The sequence below is a fragment of the Barbatula barbatula genome (genome assembly GCF_947034865.1).
Source record: "Barbatula barbatula genome assembly, chromosome: 10".
In the NCBI taxonomy this organism is placed as follows: Eukaryota; Metazoa; Chordata; class Actinopteri; order Cypriniformes; family Nemacheilidae; genus Barbatula; species Barbatula barbatula.
Genome location: NC_136773.1, coordinates 22,096,036 through 22,111,525, shown reverse-complemented (window position 1 = coordinate 22,111,525; position 15,490 = coordinate 22,096,036). Strand labels below are relative to the sequence as shown.

Below are 15,490 nucleotides of genomic sequence, written 5' to 3'. Positions count from 1 at the left end.
TCATGGTTTTTCGTGTGGTCCCATTTTGGAGTGTTTATATTTGAATAAGACTGTGAATAAGAAATACTCATGCACAAGATTTAAAAAGAAAGAATGCTGAGGTTTCTTTCCAACATATAACCCATGCGTAAATGACTGCCCTTTGACAATTGAGTCATATGTTTCATACAGTCGCGTCTTAGAATGTATTTATATTACGTTCAGGTGTGTTATAACCAAAGCAATATAGAAGTATATACGCAAACACCATACTAGTCTGTCTTGCACACAATGCTTACAATGCAATTGGTGGCACAAAAAAACGTGCCTAACATGGACGTTAAACATGGAAACATGGATAACCTTGTCCGGCACTACTGGTTTAACTTGATTTACATCTGCTGTTGGTCATTGTGAGACGCATTTACTCCGGGGTCCTAGAGCTGTGGTTATTAGGGATGCACCGTATTGGGTCCGGTACTAAGCTCATGTACTCATACTCTGATACCTAGGAGGGATACCTCACGTCACATAATTGACTGCGATTTGATGTGCCTAAACAGGTCTACAGAACATAATGTTAGGTTGGGTACATTATTATAAAGTACCTATTGTGTACCTTCAAAGGTACATGTAAATGTTTTGTACCCCTAATATTAGGGTACAATAATGTACCCCAAAATGAACATTGTACGTGTTGTATATAAAGGTACCAATAGGAACCTTTAGGGGTAACACATCAATTAAAAAAAAATCTTCTGACATCATGTAAAGATTTTACATTATCGGATTAATACGAAAGATGCAACAATCACTAAACTTCTTAACACTTACGTCCATGTGATATCCCAGAACTTACCCATCTCCATGTATTCTGGGCTCAACCCCTCGTAGGGCTCCAGCTCAAAATCCAAATCCCAGCGCTGAGGTTCTCGCTTGGAATCTTTGTCCTCCTCATCTGCCGCTACCTCTTTTTCTTCCTTATAAATGCGATACATCTTCTTCAGCTTCCTTTATAAACATAACAACTCAGGAACATCGTTTTAAACACAAAAACACTCCATGTTCGCTGCTTAAGCGTGTTGCAAATTTTAATTTAATGTACAAAGAGACTTACTCTAATGGAATAGAGGTATGTTTAAAATCATAGAAAATGAGTCAAGGGACCACAGGGAGGACTTTGTCTGTGTGTAACACTTACGGAATGGCAATTTCGAACACATTATTCTGAATAAGCTGCTTCCCCAGCATAATGATGCCCAGCTGAATACACACTTCAATAAGACAGCCACCTGGAGAACACTGTAGCAAAAACACACACGCATACACGTTCAAGCAAAGTAGTCAAGTCATGCTGACACGGTAAATGCGGACTGTATTATTGATTTAATAATTACCTCCTCCATGCGGAAATCCTTAAAGACATAAACATAGTCACCCGGACGACCGGCAAACCTAAGTTAGCAGACCGAGAGTTATGGCGGATTTTTACAATATTTGCATCAATGACCTATATAGAGGATGCTTTAAAAAAAATCTGGACTTTGATGCTGGACATTCCTCCACAGCACATGAGACCGAACAGTGAAGACACAACACAATAGACACACGGCGCTATGTGTAATATACAGACACAGAACACAACAGGTGTAGTTTGGGAAATATAATTTAAAGCTGCACTTGCATTACAACTATTAATTTTGAAATAATAAAATTGTGATTTTTATAAAAGTATATATATTTTATAAAAAAATATTTTTGTATAAATTAATAATGATAAATAAAACTTAAACTACACAAAAACATCACATGTACTGTAAACTGAAGCGGATCTGACACTGAAGGCTAAGTCTAGAGCAAGTACTTGCATAATGTACATTTTTTTACTCTTTAAAAAAATGCATCCCTATATCTTGTAATGTAATTGTATAGAGTGTAAATGATCTGTGCGCATTAAAGAAAACAGCTAAACAAATGTTCAATATGAAGTGATACTGTACATACAGTATAGACAAACACAATGTGTATAATATCGAAACATGTAACATACTGGACACAGACACACAACACTATGCTACAGGACACAAGACTGTGATATACAGTACATATATGTTACTACAGGGTAGACGCGCAACCATAGCACAACCGAAAACACACAACACTGCAGAATCCCACAACACATAAAAAATACAAGAGAGATACATTGCTATGGTGCGGTCTGTTGTCATTTTACCTGCCCTTAAAGAACGCCACATAGAAGACAGGAGCAAATGCATTCATGCTCTTCAGCAAAAATGCTTTTAAGATCACATGCTCCTCAAATGTTGATTCAGTCTTTGGAATCTCTGGAAGTATAACATAAATCATATTCACACTCATCATTATTGTTATAGCACAGTTTATAGTCAGTCTAGTATAGAGATTATTTCATAAACCACACATGTTCTGTCTCTAGGCCAGCACACACAGACCCACACACACCGAGCTCTGTAATCCAGGCTGCTATGGCTCCATAGATCTCATCCAGCACCAAAACCACCAGCAAGTTGATGATGACAGCTGTGGTTGTCACGGTTACTCGCACATTGGCCTTTGCCTCGTGGTCAGGGTTCATTGACATGACAGCGAAAACAATGATTCGGTACAGAATCACTCCAGAGACGGCAGAGAACGTGACCCCAACCTGACAGAGAGAGAAACAGGAGTATTAACAAAAAATATTAAAAACACAACACAGAAAGAAACATTAGATTTTCATTGGGCTGATGATGCTTACCATCAGAAGAATGGAGGATATGTTTATGCAGAACCCAGGCAAGCGGTCCGTCCATGATAGAGACTCTGAGGCAAACTACAAGAACAACATGATGTTACTTAATATCACTTTAACATATAGTAGTTAACTTCGGCCTGATAACAATGACCACTAGACTTCGGTAGACGTAAACAACACCGGTCCAACGCTGGTCCAACGCAAGTGGAACTTCCATTTTAAGTTTTTAAAACTACACAAAAACTGAACAAAATCCAGAAATAATACCAGAACACAGAACATTTTTAAACCAAATCAAACTTTTATAATATATTTAAGATGTCATTATATATGTAAGATTTCAAAAACAATAAAATCGCAAGTGTTTTTAGACCAGTATTTACATCTTGTGAAGTGGTCTATCATTTTAAAGAATATACAGGCTTATGTTATAAATCTATACTTTGATCGTATATTTTTCAATTTAGGTCTTAATGTAAATACTATAGATTTTTTACACAAAGTAGGGTCATTCCGTGTAAATCATCCACATTTTGGACTCAGATTTGAGGTATTGTGGATTTCTCAGTAAATATTCTTTCGTGGCATTTCATATTTTGGATTTCTTCATCATTTAGGTATTGCTTTCTCCAGAAAACGAATGAAATATTTAGCCAGGGATTTCTGGTTGACCTGACATGGAATGAATATCAGTATTCGCATGAAATCCTGACTTCCACACACTTCAAATAATCTACCGTACAAATATTAAAATGTCCGTTTTTTAATCTACAATTAAAAAAAGAGAACACCTTTTTATACAGAAAGCTTTAAAGTGATAGTTCACCCTTAAGTGAAGATTCTGACATCATTTCTTCACCCTCTTGTCCTTTCAAACCTTTATGACTTTCTTTCTTTTCCGCAGAACACAAAAGGAGATATTTTAAAGAAAGTTGGTAACAGATCGGCACCATTCACTTCTATTGTACCAATGCAAGTTTTTTTGTGTTCTGTGGTTTGAAATGACAAAAGGTTAACTAAATGACGACAGAAATGTTATTTTTGGGTGAACTATCACTTTAATATAATTTGCTTCTAATGTGACATGTTAATAATGTCCACATTTAAAATATTTATATTTATATTTTAACAAACGTCTGTTAATTGGCAAAATATCAGTAGTTATTGGCCAATGCTGATGCTGAGAATAGTTTTTTAAAATTGAGATTGGTTGAAGTGCTATATACTCTAAATGTATAAACCGCCATGATTGAAACCCCCCCACATGACATATGAATTAAAACATACACACTCTCAGGTACACGCATGCACATACACAGTGAACATGTGTCTTTGATTAGAGGAAGGACGCCACTCTAACTTGCGTGTTTTAATCCAGCTTTGCCTCTAATCCTGCATAATCTAGTGTGGAATACACAGAGAGGTAATCTGCTTTCAGTGGCGTGTGTAGCATGCGTGTACGCGAGAGCTAGTGTTTGAGCCTGTGCGCGGTGGAGGTCTGACACGGGTGCGCAAGGGCACGGTGACGGTAACGAAAATCCACAAAATCTCATCAAAGGGAAACTGCGACCAAATTGCTCGTTTCAAACGGGAAAAAACGGATGTGGAAAATACAATCTATGCTATTCTTTATCTAGTTGATTGTCCGAATGACAAGTAAAGATAAAAGAGATCTTTTAAAGAAAGACCGGGTGGAGGATGAGACGCGAGGGGGGAGGTGGGGTCCGGCGGAGGTCAGTTCTTTCTGTGACCATTCCGTGACTGACAGCAGTGGTCTATCTGTATTATCTCTGAAGCCCCGCCTCTTATGGTTAAGTTGATTAGCTCTCTCTGTCATAGACAGACAGTAAACGCTCACCGGCGACTGCCCTCCTTTAGCAGACAGGAGCTTCTCTCTTCCTTTGTCATCTGTTCCCGTATCCGGCTGTGACACAGAGCACAGATTAAAAGCACGACACACAATGTTTCTGTCATCTACTACCTGGAATCATTGTAGTGTAAGGACTGAAATCTCTCTTCCAGGTATTCCAGTTCAGGTAATAGTTTTTACAAAGTCATGCAATGGTACAATAAGACTGGAGTACGAATATTATTATTATGATTTAGTTGTGTGTCACTGTAAAAAAAATGCCCGTGAAATTCTGTAGTTTTCACAGAAAAAACTTGTTGACAGAATTTTTTTGATCAGAAAACGTTATGTAAATATTACAGAAAAGGTCGTTTTTTTCAGCTCCGCAAACACTGTTACCACCTTCACTTACAGACACCAATGTCACGTTATTTCTGTTGTACGTGAATGAATCAGAATAAACACAAGCTTTTTTTGGTGAGTCACCACTGTAGTGATGAGTGTTTGCTTTAGTTGGGATCTTGACCCTTTGCTTTTTATGTTAAGACTTCCCCTAGTTTTTATAACTATGTTTTGAAACAGGTGGAAAAAAAAAAGAGATTTTACCACATTTTTCCTATATTTTTTACAGTGTCACAACTTCGCATTCAATACTTCTGATATTAATGTTTATACCAGGGCTGTTATAAAGGGCGACAAACGGAAATATTTTCCTGGGCCCTTTGAAGGGTCCTATATAGTATAGATTATTGATAAGATAATTCCTTGGTCCCTTGAAATTTAAAGGGACAGTTTACCCTTTATAGTCTATCATCAGTTATTCAACCTCAGGTCACTCCGGACTTGTATGATTTTCTTTCTTCTGCAGAACACAAAAGAAGATATTTTGAAGAATGTTGGCAACCAAACAAGACTGCACCCATTGACTTCCACTGTATGAACACAAAACCACAAAGACATTACTCAAAATATCTTTTGTGTTCCATTGAAGAAAGACTCAAAAATATACAGGTTTTGAATAACACGAGGGTAAATAAACGATGACAGAATTTTTACTTTTGGCTAAACCCCCCCTTTAACGCCTGCCACTGTTTGATGGCGTTTGATAAATATATGTTTCCTATCCCATTTCTACACTTTTACATTTGAACCCCACAGTGTTAAAGCTGTTGATATAGTTCTTATTAAGAGGATTAGATAAACAAACTCATCCCAAACCTTTTTGAAAACTCCCAATTATAAAAATACTGTATTTTTATATTCACTGTACCTCATCTGTCTTCTTTTTCTTGGCCTTCTTTTGTTGTTTCTTAAGGAGAAAGTCTTCATATGCTGGCCGTAGCTCATTCTGAGGTATAGAAATGCGTAATATCAGTTTTCCATTTACTCACAAGCCGCACACACACACACACACACACACACACACACACACACACACACACACACACACACACCCATATACAGACTTTAGACATAAATTAAATGCAGTAATTTAGGACTACATTGATCTCTAGAAGCACCAATGACAAGTTAAGGATGACACACAAATACACACGCAAAACTGTCGCCATAGTAACCGCATCCACAAACAGAAAGGATTATCTTTGCTTCTGCATAAAATCAAATCATTCATATCTTGAGGCAAGGACACTTGATGATGGGACGATTATGCAGTTTGTGTAGTCTGACAATGTACGAAATTGCATGTTTATTTATATCCATTAACCCTTGCAACACGTTTATAACCAACGGGGCTCTCTGGGCAGAATATGAACACATTTACATACATTTATATTTGATACTATTTACAACACAAAATGCGTTTCAGGTAACTTCGCACAAAAGATTAAGCACAGTGTGGTCAGGATTACGGCTTTGGGGTTAATGGTATACAATCACGATAAAGGATCCGTTGGCACACAGGTTACTACAAAGTTAATCCGCTGTAAATCTCTCCTCCAGCTATAAATTCCGGGCTGATTCATCAAACACCGTCACCACGGATTCAAATGCAGTATTTACTGTCCTGCTGCGCGGTGAAAATCACAAATGAAAGAAACGGGAGAGAACAAGGGAGGGGGAATAGCGGGAGACATATGTGGTGTGGGTTTGTTTGTGCCACAGAGAGAGACTGAGCGAGGGATGGGGATTCTGGTCATGTACCTCGGCTCTGTCCTATTGGTCAGCATCAAAGCAAAGAAAAACATGAATGAGACACATTTACTGTGTTTTACATTGTTAAATAAGCTGGCTTGATAAACGTCTACTCATGCACACCTTAATATGAGACAAACTGCATTCTCATTCAGCATCTTTCATATTCAGACAAGCCTTTGCTCATTTCATATGGAAATCTGTGTGTTTGTGTGGCTTCGAAACACCGACATTGTCGTCTGTTTACATGCTATACTGTATATATTTTTTGCAAACTTTTAAGTGAATCTTGAGAACGAAACATCTGTGTGAATTAAGTTCAAAGTTGTTTTGCTTCAAAGATAATAAATATTGTTAACCTAACATGAATTGGTTTATGTATGGGTTCGGATAGTAAAGCGTTGTTGAACAGTACTGTTCATTTGTACTACTGCTATCAGCTGTAATCATCGAGTTTTCTATTTAATTGCTTTTAATGAACATTTGCCTTGATGGATTTAATCTCAGCAGTTTTTAATCATGTAATTAAATCACTTCTTTGAAGAAAACAAGAGACATCAGCAGCTTTGCAGTGTCTCAGTTCATTCTTCCTACTTCTTTACAATAACAAGACTGAAAATCTATCCTACATCCTAAATCTCTAATACATGGTACGTTCAATAAAATGTGACCAATGAAGCAGAGCATAGTGAAGATGTTGGTTCACATTAGCATGAGATTGATTCCTTGAGCTATCCACTCACTGCCTTAAAGGGAGAATTCACCCCAAACAATTGACAATTCTTACTGAACCTGATTCCAACCTTTATGACTTTTTTCTTCTGCAGAACACAAAAGAAGATCATTTGAAGAATGTTGGTGACCATACAACATCGGCCCCCGGTGACTTCCATTGTACGGACTCAACACACTGAGACATTTCTTAAAATAATCTTCTTTTGTCTTCCTCTAAAGAAAGAAAGTCATACAGGTTTTGAGATGAGGGTGAATAAATGATGACAGAATATTTATTTTTGGTTAACTACCCTTTTAACCAGAACACATTATAATGACTCTAATGACTAATGATGTCCTATCAACACCTTATGCCTAGAAAGCACACACACACACACACACACACACATACACACATACACGCACACACACACACCCTTTAGACTGAATAAGCATTCTTTGGTAAACGGTTGAGGAGCTAAGAAACACTGAAATTAAAAGACCAAGCCATATCTTTTGAGTTGTTAAGTTGGAATAAAGGGAATTTCTCTTTTTTTAGCAATGTGTATGATCTTTGTATGATCTACCGAAGTATTCTGGAGTGTTCTGATACAGATATTATTGCACACTATGGACCTTTTTCACGTAATCGGGTATCTCAGAAGCGGAAGTCGTCATAGTTTGGTGAACTTCTATAGCGGTGATTGGGAGACTACCACAAATATATTTGCACAAATAACAAAAGAAAACCAACAATAGTGTTTTCACTACTTTCAACAAAATGAAAAAACTAAAATAGAGAGTCTGATGACGGCAGTCAAAAGAGAGAACGATGTCAAATTTACCGTGACATTCAAAGACCCTGTATAAGAAATACAAATTTTTTTGTCATTTGACGCAAAGGTAATATAATACAAAGTATAGTGTTATAAACTTACATACATTCAAAAAATGTAATATAAAAACCTTGGAGGATTTTATTGTGCAGATGACCGCTAAATTCGTGATCACAGCCTGGTGAAAAAGGTCCATTGGGCTATCATGTAATTCTGTCCATTATTCTTCCCTTTAATTTAGAAAGAAGGACGATATTTTGTCTGTATTTGACAATGAATTATTGAGACGCACAGATCAAGTAATAGTGATCGGGTGATTATGTAATGGCGACAGGCCGAATTAGAGTTGTGACTTGATGCTGCGTTTAATCATGTTTTTGGATCCGGAAACATTTTGGACTATTCTTACCTCTTCGTCTTCCATGCCTGTCAGATTCCAGCTGTGCTGTAAACAACGCTGCTTCCTCTTCCAATGTTCTAGAAACACCGCCGCTAAATACACACACACACACAATAATCAAATGAACGTCTAGTCATATGTACTCTTTATAGGACCATATGAAAAAGATTTCTTAATATATGATATGATATATAGAATGTCACTGATTATCATCAAAGACACTATTAATATTCTTCATACCCCAGAGGGACATAAAAATGGCAAAGGCGACAGTAGCGTGATTGTCAAACAGATAGCTGGCACGCGCCGTACTGCAGATACTGCTTAGCTGCCAGTAATCACACACACGATCACACAGCGGACACATGGTGAAATTAAGACGCTCATCACACATTTCTTGACTGAGAGAGAGAGAGAGAGAGAGAGAGAGAAACAGTAAATACAACAAATGTGCGTTGTACAATTATTGTCTGTGCACAACCTGATCACCTCTGAAATGAAAAATGTACATATGTTTACTGTATGTGCAGAGAGACAGTAGGAGAAACATTATAATGTATTTATAAAAAAAAGACAATACTACAAATGTCAAAAGGACGTATTTGTGAATGTACTTGATGTGCCTTAACTAGGCTTTATCAAAAGGTTAGAGAAATATTTCATGTTGAAAACTGTGAGTATGTTACCTTGGCACATTGGTGTCTACGGTGAGGCATCCATACAGAAATACTGCGACTCCTAAAGCCGAGGCTGGAATCAACAGCTGTGTGTAAACACCCAACCAGGCAAAATACAAGCCGATCTTCTCCCCAAAGTACTTTCTGTTAAACACAGATAAAACGCAGCAATCAAGGTAGAAAAATAAACACAGATATCCATGCAGTGTCTATTGGGTAATGAACGGTTGCTTTGTGGTCACTTATTGTGCTATTTTCTATATAGTGGTCCCTGGATATGACTTGAGTCTCACCTTCAAAGTTTAACTTAGGGTTACATACTTAAAACAACCATTATTCCCAAAGTATGAGCAATAATAAGTGATGCTTGCTTTAATGATAACAATCTGAGGAAAAGAAGGTCATAACGTATCTCCAAAAATACCTGATAAGGTCCATTGGTTGGTATTTGAAGAAAACTCCATAATTGGCCCATTCATCGTGTAACATCTGCAATAAACATGTGACACTCGAAATACATTTGTATTTAGGTATATCACCACGTGACACACTGCTGTCCAATCAGAGCAGAGCACATGGCTCACCTGTCTGTCATTACGTTGTTCTTTATCTTCTGAGCTGTCAAAGTCACCCTGTTGTAATGAGAAAACAGAGATTTTCCTAAAACACGACACACATTTACCTTCGATTTACTCAGAATTCTCTATTTTCACCCAAGCGGTGTATAATGGAAACTTACGTCGTGCAGAGGGAAGGCAGCATCATAGACCTCTTTAGCTAACAATGAAGAGATACCTGAGAAAATGATTGAGAAAATTGGGAATTTAGCGAAATATCTGTAAGACTTGTGCATATATAGAAAAAAGGCACAATTTCCAGAAACACACCCATAGTTTGACAGGACTGTGTACAAGCTGTGCGCCTTAGAATTTCGTAAACCTGCAAAAGCAACAGAAAAAGAAAACAAAGAATTTGACATGTACATTTAAGCTCGAAAAGATGACTTTTATAATGAATCACAGGTATGGTCATGATTTGAAAGGCTATTAGAAAAAACTAAATCGTTGCACATGCGTTTATCATTTAAAGGGAAGTAGGCCATGCAGTGCATCGTATGCAAGCTCGGTATAAAAAAATCACTCCAGATATCAGAAAAAAGAAAACTGAAGTACTAAAACACAGTACAATCTAATTAAAATGCTCTGTTTATCTGATGTTTGTGTTTGCTTTGTATTTATCGCTTAAGTGTAAAAACTTTGTTGCATTATCATACTACTCACAATTCGACCTCTTATTGCATTGCTGAACAAGCTGCTCTTTGACTTGATATCAAATCTGCAAAAGAACAGAACAAACCACTTTAGCCACTGCCTAGGCTTGATATGCAGTACGTGTTTTAATGATTGTCTGGCTGTGTGTGTGTTGGCACTCACAGGTGTAACTTGTCTCTGCTGAACGGCTGCGATAGGACACGTACGCGTGTGTTTGGGGCCTCCGCGACGTCCGGCTGGAATGGCTGATTGATCTTGGCCCAAAAAGAGTGTATTATGCCCACTAGCCCCGTCTTTTCTTTCAGCTGATAAGTCTGCAAAAACAAGCATAACGGAACTGAAATGAAACAGACATTAATTCACATCCTCAGCTCTAGAGAGAGGAGACAGCACGGATTCAGCCCAGGGTCGGAAGCACATGTGGAATGTCGGGCCATATGTCTCAGCAGCTAATCCACCATTATCAGATTATGTCATTCAATACTCACAACCTTAAAGGACAAATCATAAAGGATGTTGCTTGAAGACTAATCTAAACGTGTGTGTTAACGTAACGGTAATAACTCACCTTACTCATAAAGGCTGTGCCAACTGGAAGCACTTACAAAGGCCATCATGAATCCAATGCTCTTAAAAACATGACACTAATGGGCCGTGCCAGTTGCCCTCCGAGTTGGGATGACAAAAACGACTGTATGTGCAAAAACCTTAAGAGCGAACACATGAAACTCACCTTGTTAGTGGGGACTCTGATCTTTAGAAGTTCAGCTTCACGACTGAGAACAGACCAGGGAACGTGAAGACGAGTGAACCTGACAGTCCTCAACTTGAAGTGGAAGAAAGAAAGAGAAACAGGGATGGAAGACGTGTGGATAATACAGTTTGTAATTTGCGCTGTGTCATAGAAGGTAATTTAGTCATGAATATTACACCCATTAATACACACGCATGCACACACAGTGTTAGAAGCAGTTGTTACTGTACCAAAGTGGTCTTATCCAATGTGGGTGATTGACACAAAAATATAAATACAAACACCTCAGGCTATGAGGATCAACCATAATCTTTCTTTCGCCTGGAGACAGCAGCACTCAAATTTAATCCACACCAGCATAACAGACCACATCTACATCTACCACCAATCAAACATTACACGCTTCGGTTTACAGCCCACATCAAGATATCCCCCACATCAGGTTATCTTTAGGACTAAGTAAAAGACCCCGAGACAATTTGAGATTAAGAAAGACAAAAAATTTGGACAATATCTTAAAAAGATTAAAATTAATTTACCGGCTATACTGAAGGATATCCTACCTGAGCTTTTTCATATGGAAAGCTGCAATCTAGACATGCTGAAAATATATTGTAATATCAGAAATATGAATACAGTTTCTTACTATGCACTTGGACTGGATTTTTCTTTTGTATTTTGTTTTCTTTTGTACTGTGAGTATACATGATAGTTAATACTGTAAAGTCACTTTGGCTGGACAATATTTTAACAGTATTTCTGTACTAACAGCATCGTAATTAAAATCAAGACACAGTGGAAGCAAATATGATTAGTCTTTATTTTTTCATAAATGAAATGTGATTTTTTTCTGAGATCTACCCATACCAGCATAAGAGACTTAAAGATGCATTTTAAATTGTCCTTAACAGCGGAACATTTTAAATGATATCTGGATGGATGAGACAAGCAGTTTTTTTTATGCAAACGCTGCATGACTCAACCAGTCTCCAATTTTGAAATACGAAGCGTTTCTTTCTTTAACTTATCCATGATGCAAAGAGAACCAATGATCTCCTTTGACAAACCACTGCGCTGTCTGTCGCAACAATCTTGCCAGGGGCTACTGATGTGGTTTTGCAAGAAAACAAAAATGCTTTTCAAGAGGTGTTAGCTTGCATTGGAAAATACAGCCTTCATTAAAAAAGAGAAGTAGCTCTCCTCGACCCAGATGGACTTTACCGAGTGTAGGAGGGCTTTAGCCTCTGCTTAACTGGGTCTCAGCTTCTTAAGTTCCAAGGTCACCTTGAGAATCTCTTGATTGCTTTTACTTTGTTATGCTGCACTCACATAAGAACTCATCCACTCACTATTCAAGACTCAACACAGATTGCATGAACCTGTTTGTGGCATGAACGATACACAGATGCTTGAGTGGACACACGCACACAGACGGTTCCTGTGTTCATGTGATAAATGTAACAATAAAACAATAATAAAATATAAATGGTGCATTCTTTTAGAAACTTTGTATTTCAAAATTGTAGGCAGTATTTAGTATATACTGTACAGTATGCATTAGGCACATTCTTAAGACAGCACACACCTCTTTGTCGCGTTCGATCTCCAAACCTTCTTCTTGAAGTCCTCTCTCGAATTCCTCCCTGATTTTATCTTTCAGTCCATCATCAGGTTCTGTCGCTAGCCCCGCCTCCAGCACTGCCTCTGTAATATCACCCTTTGTACTCCTACGTGAAGGGGTGGGGCTTTGAGACGGCACATTACCATTAGAAACGACAGAGAGGCGATGTTGTGTTTGTCGTCTTTTGCAGTGATGGACAAGAACATAGTCCACTCTTCTCTGGCCATCTGAAAAATACAGCCCTCCTCCTGGACCAGGACCTGGCTCCTCCTGAAAGCACACACAAACAGTCTTTGTCCTGGTACCATTTAGATCAGACATACCTGTACTCGGATTCCAATCATTTTCAATGTTAAATACAACTGCTTCTGTTACAAAATTGGTTGAAGTTCTAAGCTGTCTCTTTCTGTACACAGCACATCTTTTTGGTGTCACTGAAGGGGGTCTTGAGTCCTATACTTAAGAAGATATGGGCATACAAAAGACGCAAAGTTTGGGAAACACTTATCTAAGTGACATGGAAGAAAAAAAGGTTTACTCTGCAAAAGGCGGTGAATTAAATATTCCTATTTCTTTTGACACTGCATGGTGGGAAGTCTCTCCCAAAAATTGAAGATCTGGGTCACACACTTCAAAGAAACTGAATGTCTCCTTAGGCTGTGCTCTTGATTTACTGCAATTCTGCTTTTGAGCAAGATACTAAACTGAGAAGATTGGCCCATGATTTCAGTTTCCATACTGTATACTGGGTTTTTAATGGGCAATGCTGTTTCCAATACCAATACCAAGACGCTGAGATGTTGACTTTATATGATTTAATGACAACAACAATTACATTGCATTTTGCATTTGCATTTCAATATAGCTCTGTCTTATTCTAATCCTACTTGTACAAATGCCTTAGCTTTGTGTAATGATCCTTGTTTGTAAATAAAAAGTCTGCCAAATCAATAAGGGTGATGTAAATGTCATGTATGTACAGTATAGAAATATAGAACATAAAACATGACACTGACACACAGGAATATTAGAACTATATGACATTTTTTGACTATTGTGTATGCAACATCTTAATATGTTAAAAACTGTTACTATGAATCAAAAACGTTACTTTTAATATCAAATGACTGGATTTGGCATATAGCATATATGGAGGGAAATCCCATTCTTATTGTGACTTTGTTAATTGGTGAAAATTACATTTTTGCATAAGAAATCAGAGGTCACGCACCGTGTCCTCGGCAATGTCATTGGCGTCGTGCCCGGTGTCAGCAGTGCCCTGCTGGCCAAGTTCAGAAATATCACGAGCAAGAGAGCGGAGTTTGTCGCTTTGCATCGAGGAGGACACGTTCCGTAAGACGGAGACGCGCATGCGCTCTGGAGCCCCGTTCCAATTTTCTATTAAAGAAGAGTGACAATGTGTGACTGTATGTGTCAGAGACAAAGAGAGAGAGAGAGAGAGAGAGAGAGAGAGAGAGAGAGATACCATTTAAAAGTACAGGGGAAATACCATCCGCTTCATTCAGCACCATGGACAGCGACATAATTGAAAGCTGTGCGTCAATTGCGCAAAACCTGTCAAAGTGACTCTAAGCGCACGTCCACCTCTGGTCCATTAAAAAACACACAACAACAGACTAAAGCGTCACTTTAATATGCCTCATGCCCCCAGGTAAACAAACACAGGGATTCATGACTCTTACAGAAAGCTAAGCGCATTTAACACCATCTGACCAAGCCATGCATTATAGTCTATTTGCGCATTGACTTGCCAAAAATGTATTATTTTACTGTACATTCACAATTACCATTATATCACCAATTCAGAAAAGGTGTATCATAGGCGCCATGGATTCTTTCAATAACATAAGCGCACGTCTTCAGATGTCACTTGAAATAGCTCCAGCTTATTGCCCGAGCTAATTATAACGAAACCCCACCACTAGATCACGCACGGTTCACGCGTGGTTTTCCAAATAAATCCATTTGCAACACAATTGCGTGGGATTCATACGAGTGTTCAAGTGACACAGTTCCCATAAGGGGACAAATAATGGCGCGCGCCTTGGTGAGTTCAATGCAATTATCATGACGACCAGTTTGCAGCGACTCCAAATACAGAGATCGTATACATGCATGCGTGTGCAAGAGCTAGATAAAGCAGCTTATATAATGATATAAAGCTAGAATGCATCAAACCAATTTATCGGAATAACAATCGGATAGATGCTTTTCACTTTTAGAGAAGCGAATGCACGCACGCACGCACAACAGGAGTGTCAGGGTGGGTTACTCACCGGTGGTGGAGGGCGACCTGTTCATGTTCAGGGAGAGACGACGGACAATCCGCTCGCAGCTTATCGCGCTCGTGCTGCTGCCGTTAATTCCGTGGACAAACTTCAGCGAGAGTCCGGCGCTGCGCGCGTGCACCCAAAACGGGTGACAGCCGACACTCCCCCACA

General features: G+C 38.5%; 1 protein-coding gene across 1 annotated transcript; it reads right to left on the bottom strand.

The window, feature by feature from the left end:
• Positions 1-809: 809 nt before the first annotated feature.
• ano2a (anoctamin 2a) lies at positions 810-15,420 on the bottom strand (the record flags this gene model as incomplete). Its single annotated transcript, XM_079466008.1, has 21 exons — positions 15,326-15,420; positions 14,260-14,426; positions 12,993-13,298; positions 11,387-11,479; positions 10,816-10,967; positions 10,663-10,717; positions 10,270-10,321; positions 10,122-10,177; positions 9,967-10,014; positions 9,807-9,871; positions 9,392-9,526; positions 8,946-9,106; positions 8,706-8,797; positions 5,872-5,949; positions 4,611-4,676; positions 2,756-2,830; positions 2,461-2,662; positions 2,213-2,324; positions 1,377-1,434; positions 1,181-1,281; positions 810-990 (listed from the first exon to the last, which is right to left on the bottom strand). The coding sequence occupies exons 1-21, from the start codon at positions 15,348-15,350 to the stop codon at positions 810-812; spliced, it is 2,280 nt and encodes a 759-aa protein (XP_079322134.1). The 5' UTR covers positions 15,351-15,420.
• Between the last annotated feature and the right edge of the window lie 70 nt (positions 15,421-15,490).